This window comes from Mus caroli, chromosome 1 (assembly GCF_900094665.2).
Source record: "Mus caroli chromosome 1, CAROLI_EIJ_v1.1, whole genome shotgun sequence".
Lineage (NCBI taxonomy): Eukaryota > Metazoa > Chordata > Mammalia > Rodentia > Muridae > Mus > Mus caroli.
In genome coordinates, this window is record NC_034570.1 from 164100669 (window position 1) to 164117867 (window position 17199).

The 17199-nt window shown below is 37.9% G+C and overlaps 1 protein-coding gene across 2 annotated transcripts; it reads right to left on the reverse strand.

Moving 5' to 3' along the window:
- On the reverse strand, positions 1–17000 carry LOC110289461 (pyrin domain-containing protein 3-like). Of its 2 annotated transcripts, none has more exons than XM_029476637.1 (8): positions 16822–17000; positions 12531–12703; positions 11514–11647; positions 8709–8876; positions 5323–6966; positions 3854–4270; positions 1410–1598; positions 1–244 (listed from the first exon to the last, which is right to left on the reverse strand). In XM_029476637.1, the coding sequence occupies exons 2-8, from the start codon at positions 12643–12645 to the stop codon at positions 224–226; spliced, it is 2688 nt and encodes an 895-aa protein (XP_029332497.1). In that variant the 5' UTR covers positions 12646–12703; positions 16822–17000; the 3' UTR covers positions 1–223. The 2 variants fall into 2 exon arrangements, with proteins under 2 accessions (XP_029332497.1, XP_029332494.1); XM_029476634.1 differs by having other exon boundaries at positions 12531–12815.
- Between the last annotated feature and the right edge of the window lie 199 nt (positions 17001–17199).

The window sequence follows — 17199 nt, forward strand, 5'->3', positions numbered from 1 at the left end:
CAGAAAAAACTTCAATAATAGAAAACATGTAAAGCATATAAGAAAGCACCATTTCTTAGAATTAACAGCTGGTTTTAATAGAGCTAGCATTTCAACAGGCCTATGCACTTTTATTTCTGTACTTGAATCTTATCTCCACAAAAAATGTCATTGGCATCCAGGTTTTCAGAAGTATGGTTCCAGAGAGGTTCCCCTGACTGAGTCTGGGTTGAGTGGCTTTCCTTCACCTTCTAGCATTGATGACCTTAAAGAAGAAAACAATAAAGTCAGATCACTTGGAATGCAGTCAGATCCACACCTTTCTTGCTGAGTACTCACCATGTGCCCTTTTCTCACTCTGACCTTAAATACATCTCTGTTCTTGGAGTCAGCTTTGTTCCCTTCCTTGGGATTGTAAAATTAGCAAGTCACTCCTGCAGCTTCAGCATAGGTGGACGAGCAGGGTGTGTTACAGAGGTACAAGGGAAAGGAAAGAGTTGTAAGGCCTGAGGTAAGGACTGAGTTGTAGAGTTTCATTGAACAGGGAGGTTGGGAAGAAGAAAAAAGAGGCTTTGCTGCCATGGGAGAAGGATTGGAATTTTGACAAATGGCTGATGGTTTGGAGAACAGGGTAATGTAAGAGCGTTTCTATGTGAATGATGAAGTCATCACTTACTTTTCTTTTGTTTACATTACAATAGTGGTGTGTGTGTGTGTGTGTGTGTGTGTGTGTGTGTGTGCCTGTTTGTGTGTGTGTGTGTTTAACATAAACACTACATAGATGTAGGTCAAAGGAAGATGGAGCAGAACCACTTGGCCTGGAGAAGCCACAAGTAGCAAGGAATCTCATAACTGAGAAACAGAGCTCTGTAGTGATATATCTGCTGAAAAATCTGTACAACTTATAAGTATTATAACTGAGTGGTGTGGTGTTTTCTTTGCACAGGCTTATTGGGATTGGAGATTTACTACAACACCTTGTCATCTAACTTGCTCAGGGTATCCTTGGGAACTTATGATTTCTGTCCATTATCCTTTGCAACAGAAAGTATTTACATGTTATAAATGAAGACATCAAAGTTCTTTGTCTTTTAGTATTCGGTCAATTTGAAACATCAGAGAGTCAGAATTTGAAACAAGCCTCTTAATTTTCCTGTCAAATATTCCCTCTGCTTTGATAAATGGGACAGTTTTCTTTTAATCAATTAGATAAATGTATACCAATGTTTGAATATTTCTGAATTTGTTTTCTTATTATGATTTAAAAACTCTTATTAAAAGAAATGGAATGAAGCTTATATGTTAAGTGAGCAAATCTTGATTTTTCCTCCACCTATTGGATTTTCTACATATTGCCAATAGTCATGCTTTACTAGAGTATTAAAAAGTATGTGATTCTTAGGAAGCATGGTGTTTCCTAGAGGACGTACCTGCATGTAACTGTGCCTTACAGACTTCAGCTGCAACCCATCTTCAATGGGATTCAATTCAAAGCAGACAAGTCTAAGTTTATTGCCTGGTTCACACGTGATATTGGTGAGTCGTCCATAAACCATCACTTCCATTTTCCCTGTATCATCTTTAATTCCATAGTAAATGGCTTTATTCCTCTCAGTTTTCTGAAAGAACAAATTAACATGGAATCTTCTACAAAATATGTCAAAGCTTGTCACATCTATGAGAACTAAAATGTGTCAACATAAACCTGTCCCCAACCAGGCAACTATGGTTCTTAGGTTTAGAATTGGAGGTACAAGTGCCATTGAGATGGCTCAGTGGGCAAGGGTGCTTGTGGTCAAACCTGATGACCTGGGCTCAATTACCAGGACTCATGGGAGAGGGAAAGAACTCATCACTGGGGGCTGGAGAGATGACTCAGTGGTTAACACCACAGACTCCTTTTCCAGAGGTCCTGTGTTCAATTCCCAGCAACCACATGGTCGCTCACAACCATCTGTAATGGGATCTGATGCCCTCTCCTGGTACATCTGAAGTCAGTGACAGTGTATTCACAAACATGAAATAAATAAGTAAATCTTTAAAAATAAAACTTAAAAAAAAAAGAACTCATAACTGAAACTTGACTTCCAACCTCAATATTAGTTTCATGACCTTTGTGTTTCTTCTCAACCCTCAAAGGCAAAATTAATAAATATTCAAAAAGTAGAATTACAAGAATTAAATAGTTTAGGTTACTCCAGTGAATAAATCTTTTCTTGGAAATCATTCCTGAGGTTTCATTCGTGATCCTAGCCTTTAATGACTGAACCATCTCTCTAGCCCTTGGAAAACACTAATAAGATTTACCTGTTTGTGGTATATATCTACTAGGTATCTTTAGGAAAAATCAGTATCTTTCTATGCACTAGTAGTGACATACCAGAATAGCTGAGATTTCTTAAAGATCCCATGCAGAGTATCAAAAATGAAAACAACTACAGAACTAAACAACAAAGCCATCTGATTACCATTGCAGGTTTTGTAGGGACAACCAAGAGACCTGAGAAGAAAGGTTACTTGTGCTTCATTGTGAAGTTAGGGAGCATTATTATAAGCCCACATTACTTTACTTATTTTAACTTTTATTGAAAATAAAGTTATTTTCTTACAATATATTCTGATCATAGTTTCCCTTAACCTACCTCTTCTCAGATACTTCTCTTCTACCCAAAGTGACATCTCTACATCTTTCTCTCAATTTAAAAAACCAACAGGCAATTTAAAAAGACAAAACAACAGGACTAAAACAAAACAAACTAACAGACAATAAAGAAACAAAGAAATAGCACAAGAAATAGATACACAGACACATATCCAGATATATAGATACATATGCACACACATACACATAGATGCACACACATGTACACACACATGTGCACAAACACATGCATACACATGCACACACATGTACACATACATGCTTAGACATGTACACACACATATGCACACACATGTGCACACCCACATGCATACAAACAGAACTCCTTTAAAAATGAATCACAATTTCTCAATGCACACCTTAATTCACTCTAAATCTCACAAAGGTTAAGTCACTATAGCATTTAGTTCTGGTGTGTTAGTTTGTATCCCACTAAGTTTACTTATTGTGTAACCAAATTTACCAGTGCAGCCAAAGACAGCATAGGTTAAAAAGTAGAAAGTCATGACGATATTCATATGCATAGAATTAAGAAATTATGCATTAAGCAAGCATACAAATAAATTGGTATGTTAGCACATAATGAAACACTACAAAGTTACAGAATTCTTTAAATTTCCACACCTTCATTGTGTCTTCTGAGAAAATCTGAAATTAAACTTTAGTGTCAAATTCCCCTTTCATTATTTAAAATATAGTCACTTTATCAAAAAATCTTGATAAAAGATGAAAGAATATGAGAATATGAACTCTTTAAAGATCTAATCCTGCCTTGTGGGAAATGGCTTCATTCCATGGCAGAATAATCTACTTGGTTTCTTAAACTCATCCTCTCAAACGGTATCAAGGATAGGAGTTTCGCTCCTTATTCACAATTGAGTTGCCCCTAATACAGGTAAGGTAGAAAAAAAGAAATACAATCTAAGAAGAAAATGTGCTATAAACTGAACAGTGTCTGGGACTAGGGTGCCTACAGCTGGATTGTCCTAGCCAGGAAAAGGCCAAAGGTTATTGAAAAATCTCTTTCTAAAGAATTTTCCTGGTGGATCCTGAAGAAGAATTGTAAGAGACTACAGACATCCCCAAAGTGAGGAATCCTTGCCTGGTTTCTTTCTGCTATGGAAGGCAATGATTTCCTGTGTTAAGTTGAGCAAATTTAAACCTAAAATCTCAGATTGCAAAGGACATTTTACCTGTATTGCAACGGCTTACCTTAATTACTAAGTACTCTCCACTCACAAATGTCCCCTTTGCTTGTGAGAAAAGATAAGAAACTTTAGGAGTTGCATTAGCTCTTTGTCTCAGTGTATTTGAGATGACCATTGTTGGGTTAACGTTCACATCAGACACACAGGAAGCTCTGTATATCTCCAGAAACCCATTGCACCCAAAATAATCTGATATGGCAATGATATTTCTTGGGATGAACTTGCTTATTAGAGCTGTGTCAAAAACCTTCACTCTGAAGAACTCAGTTTCAGTAGCCACTGTAGCATGAAACATCCTTTTATCTTCTTCCAGGTCATATGTAAATGGTTCTGTTACTTTCAAAACCATCACTTGTTTGGGACCTTGATGGTGACCTTCTTCCCTAGAAGGCTCCTTTGGTACAGTTCCTCTCCTTGGTGTCTACATAAAACACACATTGGGATAAGACAATATAGTTCAGACAAATCATAAGGAAAAAAATGCCACTGAATAGAATGGAGAATATATAAACAATGGTTGCCATACTAAAAGCTACCTAAAGGAAGAAATGTATATTTACCTAAATATTTACTAAAATTTACCTAGAACACATCCTAGTGATTCCAGTTAATACAAATTATACCTGGTAGATAAAGGTATCACACTTCTGGGAATTGAATCCAAAGCCTTCAATGCTCTAGTTGAGTTTTCTATCTAGGAACATTTTGAAGATTTCAATTCAAAACAGTTTCTAAAATAAAATTAGAGCTTTTTTGCAAAAGTGTTAAGTAGGCTGCCACAGGAAGATAATCTCAAACATTGTTAAGAAATAAGTGTTCAGGATAGAAGCTATTCTTTTTGCCTAATAACAAGCACTGGGAAAAATCCTGGAATTAGTCAAAAAGCATGAAGGTAGTTCACTGAGCACCTACTCAGTATCCTACTTCATTTCTGTGTATCAGGAAAGCATGTTGAAATGGAGATAACAGTGAAGGACTGAAAGAGGAGGCATGTTGTCAGGGATGGGCAACCTGGGTACCAGCACAGAGAGGCAGCTATGAACTAGCAGCACTCTCAGTGGTCTGACATGGAAATGTATACAGATTTCACTCTGTGGGTGGCACAGTTTCACTCTGATTCTTCATCAGTGTGTTCTGTCATTGGGAAGTACATTTCTGTTGTAATGAGCAGTGTTATCAATAAGAAAATAACACCTTGACAGGAAGTACAAGGTGCAAAATTAAATCAAGTGTCTCACTATTCTCCTTACAGATAAGGAGTGACTGGGTGATCACTGATTTAGATATTTCCTCAGTGGAGAAGCACGTACAATGTATATTACAATTGAACTTAGGGAAAGGATAAGTAGCTATACACAATAAAAATTAGTAATTACTTGAATAAAGGATCGTGTGTACATATAGATTAACAAAGAAGCCTTCTTAGTTTGTGCTAATGCCTGTCATTATATTGTTAGAAGAGGAGGTCATTACCCAGGATGGACTGCTGTGTACTGTTGATGAAGGCACTGGAGTAGCACTGAGAGCCCTGGATGCTGTTACTGGACACAACTGTGGAGCCAGAAGATTGCTGGATGCTGTTGGTAGAGTTGCATGTGGAGCCAGGAGACTGCTAGATGTTGTTGATAGAGTTGCATGTGGAGCCAGGAGACTACTGAATGGTGTTGATAGAGTTGCTTGTGGAGCCAGGAGGTTGCTAGATGCTGTTGGTAGAGTTGCATGTGGAGCCAGGAGGCTGCTAGATGTTGTTGATAGAGTTGCATGTGGAGCCAGGAGACTACTGGATGCTGTTGGTAGAATTGCATATGGAGCCAGGAGGATGCTAGATGTTGTTGATCGAGTTGCATGTGGAGCCAGGAGACTACTAGATGCTGTTGATGAAGTTGCATGTGGAGCCAGGAGATTGCTGGATGTTGTTGATAGAGTTGCATGTGGAGCCAGGAGACTACTGGATGCTGTTGATGAAGTTGCATGTGGAGCCAGGAGATTGCTGGATGTTGTTGGTGGGGTTGCATTTAGATTCAGGATACTTATGGATGCTGTTGGGGAAGACACTTGAGGTGCTTGGACTTTCATGGATACTTTTACTTCAGGAAGGGAAAAGGCCTTCCCAGTACCAGATGCTGCCCCTTGTGTCAACTGAGTGGTGCACTTATTTCTGGACACTGTTGATGGAGGAGCATGATGAGCCTGGACACAAATGGATTCTGTTTCTGGATGAATTTGAGTACTCTGGGCTCTGCTTGTGGCTTTTGACAAAGGTACCAGAAGAGATGTAGAACTGCTGGGTGTTGCTGATGGAGGTGCCACAGAAGCCTGGAAATAATTGGGTTCTGTTGGTAAAGATACTTGAGAGGCCTGGACATTCTTGGATGCTTTTATTGTAGCAGAGTTAAGAATCTGAATGCTACTGGATGTTGTTGTTTGAGGTATCTGTCTGACAGAGATGCTTCTGGACAAAGTTGCTGGAGTATGAGAAACCTGAACACTGCTGGATGCTATTGCTGGAGAAGGCATCTTTAGGAGCTGGGCTTTGCTTGTCAGTGTTGTTGGAGGCATTTTAGTAGTTTGGAGATTTTTGGATGCTATTGCTTGATTGTGAGGATCCTCTCTGCTACTGAATGCTTCTTGTGCAGGAAGGTGAAGGTCGTGGATACTGCTGGGTACCTTTATTGAAGACATGTGAGGAGCTATGGAAGAGCAGGACACTGTTTCTGAAGGCATAGAGCAGGACACTGTTTCTGAAGGCATAAGAGGGATCCCGACATTACTGAATCCTGTTGCTGATGGTACATGAGGAACCTGGGCACCACTGGACTGGATGGAATGTGCATTAGAGTTCAGATGAACATTTGAGTCTGAGGATAGAGACACTGGGAGATTGTGGCAAGGTGATCTTGAAGAGCTTGGAGACATCTTTAAATCCAAGGGAGCTTCTAGAGGCTTCTGAGAAGATTGAAGTCTGCTCGAAGGAATTGCTGAAAGTCCTTCAAAGGTCGGGAGTTCACTTAGAGCTGGGAAGTTGCTGGATGATGACAATTCTACAAGTTGATGAATTTCCTGAGGACCTCCTGTCTTTATGATATCATGTTTTGGGATGGTTGTGTTTTTCTGTTTCTAAAGGAAAATAGGATTGTGAATTTTTTTTTATTTTGCTTTTTTTTTTTTTTTTAATCAGACCAAGTACATCTTTTCATTTTCCCTTCTGAAAAGAGGACCTTTATCCTGTCAGGTTTCTCCTGGGCTGAAGGAAGTATTTTAACTCACACTTAGGGATTTCTATCACTTAGCTTAATCCATTTGTAATCAATTTTACAACTTCACTTAAACGCCAGTAAAATGTAATTGGTCTGGAATGGAATGTTTGCTGAAAGTATTTTACAAAACTTGTCAGATCTTACTCAGTCTGGTTCAACTCCTTGTTATTTTGTGGGAAGCTAGGCTTGTAGCAAAATTACTTCATATTTCTGGACTTTCATGTAGAATTTCTAATCCATTAATTCTGTGTTATATATATTTATATATTCTGTGTTATATATATATAGCACATAGGGAGCCCAGTTCTCACACTTTTTGCTGATGTGAATGAAATTGTGTGATAGGTACCATAAAATAATGAACCACATAGATGAATTCTGGTAGATGAGGATGTAGTCAATTGTTGGAGTGCTGGAATATGCCTGAATCTCATCTGGACTCATTTAAAATTTTGGTTAGATCTTTAAAATGACTATAATTCCAGTTCAATAAAACTATGTATGTGGGAAACTCTTATACTTCAGGCAACAGTTTGAGTTTTAGGGTGTTCATTACATTTTTCTACTCTTAGAGGAATAGTATAAAGCTTTAGTCACTATAAATTTGGCTTTAACAGGAAAGTAAGTTCCTTTGCAAATAGGTCCATGTAACAGCCATGACCACTTTTACTGGTTTCTTTGTATATTTTTGATCCTTCATGGTACAAGTTTTCTAAAATGCAACCATTGCCATGAAGCTGATGTCACTCAAGCCAAAACAGTCCTTAACTGTAGCCTGTTTTCCTGGACTGTAGACATTTAGAATTATATAGCTGTCACCATTTATGAACACAGATAATTAGATGTGCCCAAGGATTTCAATCCATGATATATCACAGGACTCTCTCTATAAGTTAAAAGAACTGAACATTGACCACATAGAGTGTTAAACAAAATTGTACCATGTAACAAAATGATGTTTGTGTAATTGCAAGACATGGTATCAAAATACACACCTAATAAATGATAATATCATTAAATATTACATTATTAAGGGAAGTACTTTCACTGTTATAGTCATTTTAATTATTTTAAGAAGTCTTCAGGATGGTAAGAGGGAGCTATTCCCTTTGACGATGTATTGCAGGGAGAGTTTGGGATATACCTGGAACAGGTATGAAGCTAACTCATAGCAAAAGTGACTATTACAGGTATAGAACATTTTGTCAGTAATGGACAGGGATTAATATTTCTCAAGCAGGGACATATCACATGTCAAAATACCTCCTTAGTAGAACACGGAATGACAAAAATAACCTCATTAGATGGGTTACCAGCAAAGGGAAACAGGCAATGGCAGGTTGATACACTCTGGTGTCCCATATATTTTCTTCTGAACCCAAAGCAGAGAGTTGGTTGACAACACTAGAAATCTTTTCATAAATACTTACCTTTTCAATTCAATCTGAGGCTGTGTTACATGATAAGGTAACTTAATGTGTTATTTAATAAAATGGGGAAAGTCTTTGTAGTAGGGGATTAGTGAGAAGGTTATCCAAGATTGTGGGGAGCCCAGTGATATGCTTTGGGAAGAGGCAAGCACAGGGAATAGGAAAGTGATACCTTGTTTGAGGAACTGCTGGGTGGTGTTGGTGGTGGCATAAGAGGAGTCTTGAGACAATCTTCATCTTTTTTTATATCGGTTCCTAAAGGTTCTGGAAGCTGAGCCTGCTCCTGGCTGAGCTTCTTTTTCTTTCCACCTTCACTTCTTGTGATTTGTTTTCTCTTTGTCTGAAAGAGAAACATTGTCTTTCTCTCTAGATTCTCTCATGTGTTGGAAATTGAACCCTGAGCCTTGTATACAGTAAGCTTTATATATTATTTATTCAGGAATGTCTTTAAAATGAGATGAAGCACAATATTTTCAAGATCATAAGAAGCTTAGATTTATTACTGAATTTATTACTGAATCCTAATTATATTTGTTTCATTGTGAATACACCTCATTCTTAACAGATGAATTGTACTGTGTAGTGGTTTCATTAGGAATGTCTCCCATAAACTCACATATTTGAATGGTTGTCCACCTGGGAGTGACACTCTTTCAAATAGATCCCCGAGTCTTAAGGAGACAGATTCAATAAATACATCCCATTGAAGAGTGACTGCTCTAAAATCACTCACTATGTACACATAAGTTAGTTGTGTGTCTTTGTGTCAAATCCCACCTATGGCAAGAAGCATATCTGATGGGAGCTGAATGAGGCATAGCTGTATAGGTATGGCAACATATCATTAGGATTCATTGTATTGCCATGTTCCTTTAGTAAAATAATAGTCGTAAGTTTTCTCCTAGGCACATGACCCATTTAGTTTCAGATTCCTGACGCCTTTAGCAGTGTCTGGTATGGGTTCCATCTCTTAGAGTGGGCCTTTGTTGTAGGTCATCTTCACTCCAGCGGAGACAGGAATGACTCGGACACCAAGTCAGGTTCACACAGCAACGTCTTCTTGCTTTTTTTTTTTACAGCCCTCTTCCCCAGCAGCTTCTTCTTAGGACAAGGGCTAAACTACTCCTATTTCACCAGCTTCTCTTACTCTACTTCTACTCCACTGCAAGGGCTAAACAACTCATATTCACTACTACTGGCTTCTACCTAGGGAAAGGGCTAAAAACCACAACACACTACTTGCTCTGACTCACCTCCTTCTAGCTCCACCTCACCTCATCCAATCAGAATTCACACACGCTCCAGGCACGAGCTTAAGTTGTTCACAGATAGGCTGACAGGTCTGGATCCCGAGGAACTGTCCAGCCTGGCAGGTAGCCCACGCATGCAGCCTCACTGTGCATGCTCAGGCAAGGCAGTAACAAGTGGGTTTCACGGGGCCTGCTGCCTTAACCCCAATCAAAATGAAGTGAGATACTCCAATTTCAGTTGTATTATTTATTTGTTTTGTGACCTCTAAGCCTCACAAGAGCCTTAACTGGATAAGACAGCCCTCATTTATCCTTCTTAGCTGTGCTGATCCTTTTGTTTTCCTGGCACTCATAAAATCTCAGGTTTGAAAGTATTTATAGGAAAAATAGAAAAACCATAATCTTAAAAATACACAGAAAACTTGGAAAACAAACATTATTTCTGTGTCATAACTGGTAATAATACAAGAGTATATTATCCAGTTAAGCACAATCCATTTCCAACCCAGCATGGATAGGACTTCTGGAGGGATATATTAAGGTTAGAGCAAGATACCAACACTCGAATTTAGAAGATAGATGGGTTTAGACACTTACAGCCCTTTAAGATGGAATGGCTATACAATGTGTCAACTGTTCTGAAGAATTGAGTACGCTAATATGCATTTAAAAAAGTTAAAAGCTTAGATGTATACAAGAAATATACGTGAGAGTACAAGAGAGGAGAAACGGAGTGCATTGCTTCTGATACTTCCAAGTGCCGGACTCTTTGCTTCTCTTTTCCTGCCTGGAATCAAAACAAGCAGACTCCTTGTCAACTCCTTGTTGACAGAAGTAACAAGTTCATTAAATGTTTTCATCGAAACAAAAGGTTATGAGTCAGCAAATTCTTTGTTTGTATTACTATTTTTTTGTGTCTGCTACTGTCTTTGTATGATGATCTATATCATATTCAGACTCTGTGTATGTCTGATTAATTTAATCTCAGGTATAAGTGGGGGACAGGTCAGAATTGCAAGACCTGTTCCTCATATTTGGATTGAAGAAATGAAATGGTAGCAGAAAGCTAGTACCTTAGCCAAAGAAATTATAGATGAAGCTGAAAATGAGATCTGGGATATTGGTGACTGGCATGTGGCTATGGATTCTTCAGAACAGGGAGGCTGATCTGCATTCCCAGATGCCTTGGTATTTTTCACTTCAGTCTTTTCTTCACTCATACCTTTCCTTTTCTGAAAGCATATCCATTGCCCTGTTAATGAGCCTAATCAATTGATCAGACTAAATCTTCATAATTAGATAGTAGATTTATTATGTCTGAATATGTTGGGAACTTGAAGGAGTAGCACTCACCCTTTGGGCAAGTCTAAAATATGATCATTTATAGTGATAAAACTCTGTGTATAAGTGGTTTTGTCAAATAAAGGGAAAAGTTATATGCAAATTTTTTCTATTATTACTTCTATGGTAGGACACAATTGAATTTGAATTAGAAAAGTAGGTTTGTGTAAATATGCTACAACCATGGCTCTACCTGGTTTTTAAGACCATGTCATCTCTAGTAGAAGAGAACACATATTAATGCCACATGATCAGTTATCCTGTGCTTTAATAAAAGCTTGAAGAGAAACTGATAAAGCAGTGAGTACGTGATAGACTGAGCAGGGGGAAGAGGAATCACCTCTGCCTGTCTGGACTGCCAGCCCACCACTGTTCCTCAGGCTCACCTGAGCTGTAGAAGTCTGTGCCTGAGCTGTGGAAGTCTCCCCTCCTTCCGATGCTAACATGTGGTTTGTAGTTGATGTAGGTGTTGCAGGACCTGCTTCTTGTCCATTTTTTTCCAGTGATGTTTCTCCTATTACTAGGATGTGGAGATTATTTTTTTTATCAGAACAAATGCATGAACAAGAAAGCCCACATAAACCAAAATAGATGGTCTAGGGACCATCAAGTCTTTCTGCCATTTCCTCTCTGGTGCATTTATATCGATGCTTATTCCAAAGTTTACTCTAGCAACACAACTCTAAAGGCACAACTTTTGATACCATCTTCTGTTAGTCAATGTTTTCTTTACATGTCCCATATAAAATGAGAAATCCCTTCCTGCTCTTGAAGCCCATGTATCTCAGTCAAGCTTTCCTCATTCCCATTGTCCTACATTAACTTAAAATACACAATTTATCACATTGATTTGGTCATATTTTGTGCATAATACACTCAAATAATAGATACAAGTAAAAGGAAATCTGACATAAACTTGTAAAATGAGATTTTAACTTTCTAAAGTCAATTGTGGATTTTAATGTTCTAAAATCTTTTTACCCAGATCAATAATTTTATGAAAAGCAGTCTTGTCTCACACCTTCTTAAGGCTATATTTAATCAAAGTATATACTTATCTTTGTTAATAGAGATGATAATTATATTAGTATTCTTAATAGAATAGGTGAGACAACTTGTTAATGCATATATTAAATGTAAATCATAATTTTGTATTCAAATTTTGAACCTCTATGTTACATCTGGAAACAAAATCTTTGATCAACTTCTAATTTGTCTTTACTATACACAACAAATACACTCCTTAAATTACAAGCATACACTGGAAGACAAATATCCTCAATAGACAATCCAAAGGACCAATATGGCCATGGTCTTTGAGGTGTATGTGTGGACTTCAAGGTTAAGACGGGAGTAGAGATAGCAAGACACTGGCAGGGCTGGGGTTCTCTGTTTTGTGTTACCTTCTGATCTCTCTTTTTTAAGAATTTCAGCACGTTTTCTAAGAGCTGGTACTTCTTCACAAAACTTGATCAGTTCACCCAATCCAGCATCAGCTTTGAATTTCTCTTCCATCATGTTAGCAATCTGAATCGTGGTGTATTGCTCTTGTTTGTCTCTTTCCAGACTTAAATCTCTGTCGAACAATGACTTAAATAAGCTAAACTGATGCTTATTGATACATTCAAGTCCTTTCAGCAGAACAATTCTCTTATATTCCTTCACCATCTTTCAAGTTGTTTGTGAGCCTGGAAGAAAATGTTGGCATATGTATGTTGTGTATGTATTCAGAAATTTCCAAAGAAAGACATTACTATGGGAATGAATGAGGTACATGGAAATACTGGACATAGGTATGTTCAGAGAAAGAGAACAGCATAATAGCTATTTATGCCACAAGGAATATTGGCAAAGAATTGCATTATTAGGAAAACTTTTAAAACAATCTTTGTTATTAATAATGATTGTTGAGTTGGGTCAAGGGTAGTTATGATGAATAGTTGTCTGGAGATATTCCTCTGTGCCAGAACATAGGAGTATTGGTTTGTGGCTTCTCTTTTCTTCTGTTTCGGTCTCTGAACATTTTCCTTTTTGTCTGCCTGTCAGATCCTGACTCCTGGTACCTATTCTGACTGTACTGGTTAAGTTTCTTGTCACTACGAAAAGAACACCTGCTAGAAGAAGCATATGGGAAGAATGTTTCTTTTTCCTTACAGTTTCTCAGTGGGTAATTCTTAGTACCTGTAACCCAATCTGTGACCAGATAGCCTGTTAAATTTCTACAGATATGGTTGAAAAAGAGTCCTTAGAACCCAGGTGCCTATAATCCTCTAACCTCAGGCCTATGTTCTTACATCTGCCATGTAGGTTCTAGGCCCTAACACTTCACAACCTCCAAAAATAGCATTGACAGCTGTTTGCCAAGTGTTGAAATGCTTGAGTCAGGGAAAGCATTTTAAATTCAAAGCATGGTAATGACTAATGTGATAAATGAGGAAATGGACTTAACTCTCTCACATTATATATGGGAACCTCTGGCAACATCACTGCATCTCTTTTCCCATTATGTCTTCCATAACATCTGTAAGTAATCTTATCTTTTCCCTAGGGTAGGTTAGTATATTTTCAGTCCTCATTGCTCCATCTCACTGTTGCTTTACAGAACTTCTTCATAGTCTATCCTACAGAATCAAATGTTTATTGACTGGGATCATTTCAACACTTGTTATGACTTTTTCCTTCAGTGCTCAATGTCTTTATACTGATAACATTTTAGAGCCACACATTTGTGGCTGGTCTGGGCTATATAATGAAGCCCAGATGTAAAGTGACCTATACAGAATAGAGGAGAATATTTGTAAAAGGTACATTCATTTTGACATTGCAATTTTAATGACAATTGACATTGTAAATATCATGACAAATAAATTGACATTGTAAATACATGAAATTCAAAAAAATGAAAGAAAAGAAGGAAAAAGACATAAGATGACTACTCAAAAACTTAAAACCCCACAAACAATGCAATGAAAAGGGGGCTAAAGAACTGAATAATTAAATGAGAGGCATCCTTAGCAATACAGTCTTAGTATGCAGTTAGTTTGGTTACCAAGGGCAATGGCAATAGCCTGAGGGTTTTTTTTCCAGAGACTTCTGCAGCCTCATTGGCCAATATTTTGTAGGGAGGGAATCCCAGTTTGTAACTGTGGTGCTCGTTTAATAATGCATGTTTTCTAACAGTGACATTGTCCACCCACACAAGGCAATTCTCTTCAACTTATTTTATGATATATTTTTGAAATTATCTTACTAACTTGTGGGATTTTATATGCTTTGTCATAAACCATTATTTGTGATTAGCCTACCTATTACCTACTTCTTCCCCCTGTTTGCATTCTTATTTAAGCCTTCCTTCATTTCACATGTATCCAGTTATACCTCTTACACTTTTCTTAGTTCTATTGTGAAATAGGATATTTCTGTATAACTCTTCATATACCCTTCCATACTAAAATCAAGGTGTTCATACTTCTGGCAGATTCAGGTGGAAATCTTTTGTTCCTAGCATTTACTGAGGAGTTATTAGCAGAAGGTAATTGCTAGGGGGAAGGAACAAATCATTATTTCTGAAAAGTGTGTCCAAGGTAGAAATCTCAAGTTCCAATGGATGATCCCACCTCTACACACACATGATCAGCAGCAATTGGATGTGGGTTATCTTACACATACATACATACATACATACATACATACATGCAAGCATACACAAAAGAAGATTTGTAGTTGGGGGGATGTATTGGGGAAAGATATAGTGATAAGTTGGAGCAACTTACAAAGTGAGTTGATACTTCACTTTAAAACTGTATTAAATGCTTAGGAATAAAGAAAATTTTTAAAAATTACTAAGCACACACTCTTGAAAAATGGTTCAGTTTTTCTAATCATCAGAGAAAGTTAAATAAAAATTATATAAAAAATTAAATCAAAGCTATTCTGATGTATAATGTTATATACATTTATAATGTTTATTATTATAGAGATAAGAAATAAATTCTGAAAAGGATTCACAGAAACAGGAAATATAACACATTATTTGAAAAATATAATTTAGTGTACCCATTATAGGAAATAATAAAGAAAATCCTTAAATATAGAAAGCACAACCAGTGTATTTTACTTCTTCTAATATCTGGCTACATACTTGCTGACATTAAAGGCGTGTGCCACCACTGCCGGGCTCTGAAAGAGTAATTTAAAAACACCAAAATTCTCCACTAGTATAGTTAAGGACCATCCAAGAAATTATCATAAAACCAAGAAATTATCATAAAACCTGGAGGCTCACTACTTAATAATGAAAAATTTCAACCCAAGAAAATGAAACAATTTTAATTATATAATTACCAAATAATAACAGACTTTAGTTTTATAACTACATCATTCTCATGACATTAAATAGTACTCTGTAGTAAAATACAAAGTTAATCATAGACATTTAAGAGGGTCATGGTAGTGGATGTCTATGATTAAAGGCCTGCAGAGGCAGAGGCAGAGGCAGAGGCAGAGGCAGAGGCAGAGGCAGAGGCAGAGGCAGAGGCAGAGGCAGAGGCAGAGGCAGAGGCAGAGGCAGAGNAGGCAGAGGCAGAGGCAGAGGCAGAGGCAGAGGCAGAGGCAGAGGCAGAGGCAGAGGCAGAGGCAGAGGCAGAGGCAGAGGGAGAGGCAGAGGAGAGGCAGAGGCAGAGGCAGGCGGATTTCTGAGTTCGAGGCCAGCCTGGTCTACAAAGTGAGTTCCAGGACAGCCAGGGCCAGAGGCAGAGGCAGAGGCAGAGGCAGAGGCAGAGGCAGAGGCAGAGGCAGAGGCAGAGGCAGAGGCAGAGGCAAAGAAACAGGAAGAGGAAGAGGAAGAGGAAGAGGAAGAGGCAGAAGGACTGTAACTATGAGGGTGACCTCAGCTATGTGCCAAGTTATAGGCAAACCTGGCTTGGATAATGAAATTATTTTTCAAACAGTAATAATAACTAGCAATAATACATATTTAAACAGGAATGACATTGACTAATCATGACTATGGTTTTAAATTTATGCATATCTCAACTACAAAAAACTTAGGTGAAAAATGATAAAAATATTAGAAAAATTTTAGGAAAAATTAATAACTATGAACAAGATTAACTTTAGCCCATTAGAATTCACCTCAAGCATGGAATGAAGAAGATAGTATGACAAATATTAACTCTAACATCTGATACAAGAGGGAGCTAGGAGGAAACCTAAACATAAAAATGTCAAGACACTATTTAAATAACTGTATTAACAAAAGTGGGACATTTTCTTCTACAGGCTAATGAGAGTTCTCAAGTTTTGTATATTCACAAAACTGGAAAGTATATTCATGTTAAAGTGTGGTTTCATTTAACATTATTTTAGTTATCATTTTTCTTGTTTCTGTCTTGTCTTTTACACAGTCATTCACCACAAACACCTTGCTCCCAAGTCTTCTCTAGTGAAGATAAATGAAGACCATTGATAAACACTAACTCATGAAAAGTCATAGGAGTGGAGGTGGCATCTTTATTCTGACATGTGCTGTCTTCCTAGTGAAGCGTTTGAAACCAGCTACAGCAGGTTCAATCCTGTGATTGCAGCTGGTACCAGCCCTGGTCCCCCCAACCCTCCAACACTGATTTTTTTCTCTGTTCCTTTATATTTCACAGATAGATCTGGCCACAAATTTAAGAAACAAAGAGAACTCACCTCCTTGGATATTTCTGCTGCGATATACAGATCCTGAGACCTTCAACAACACAAGAAGTGGCCTGCTTGGTTCAAGTAGGTAGGCAGATAAGGTAGTAAATGCAAAACTGAAGCTTGGGGTGTAAAGAAAGACACTAGTGATTAGGACACTCTCAGAGTTGTTTCTTGAGCAGCACTAGCTGTCTCTCTGGGCTGTCTCCCTAGGGTGAGGAGTGCTGAAACAGCCAGGCCTCCTCCCAGTTTTATTCATAACTTTCGATTTCCCTGGCTAGGGAAACCTCTTAACTTCCTGAAAACACTGTGGTCACTATGAAACAAATCACAGCTTAGTCAGGCTCACATGCTTTTATGACGAATCTCACTAAATAAGAAAGTCCT

What these genes read in the sequence shown, in the direction of transcription:
- LOC110289461 (XM_029476634.1), bottom strand. Translation starts at nt 12,795, where the DNA reads ATGGTGAAGGAATATAAGAGAATTGTTCTGCTGAAAGGACTTGAATGT. An exon ending in TAAAAAAGAGAGATCAGAAG is followed by an intron (nt 11,648 to 12,530) that starts GTAACACAAAAC and finishes TCCACATCCTAG; the next exon opens with TAATAGGAGAAACATCACTG. An exon ending in TACACAGCAGTCCATCCTGG is followed by an intron (nt 4,271 to 5,322) that starts GTAATGACCTCC and finishes TGTTTTATGTAG; the next exon opens with ACACCAAGGAGAGGAACTGT.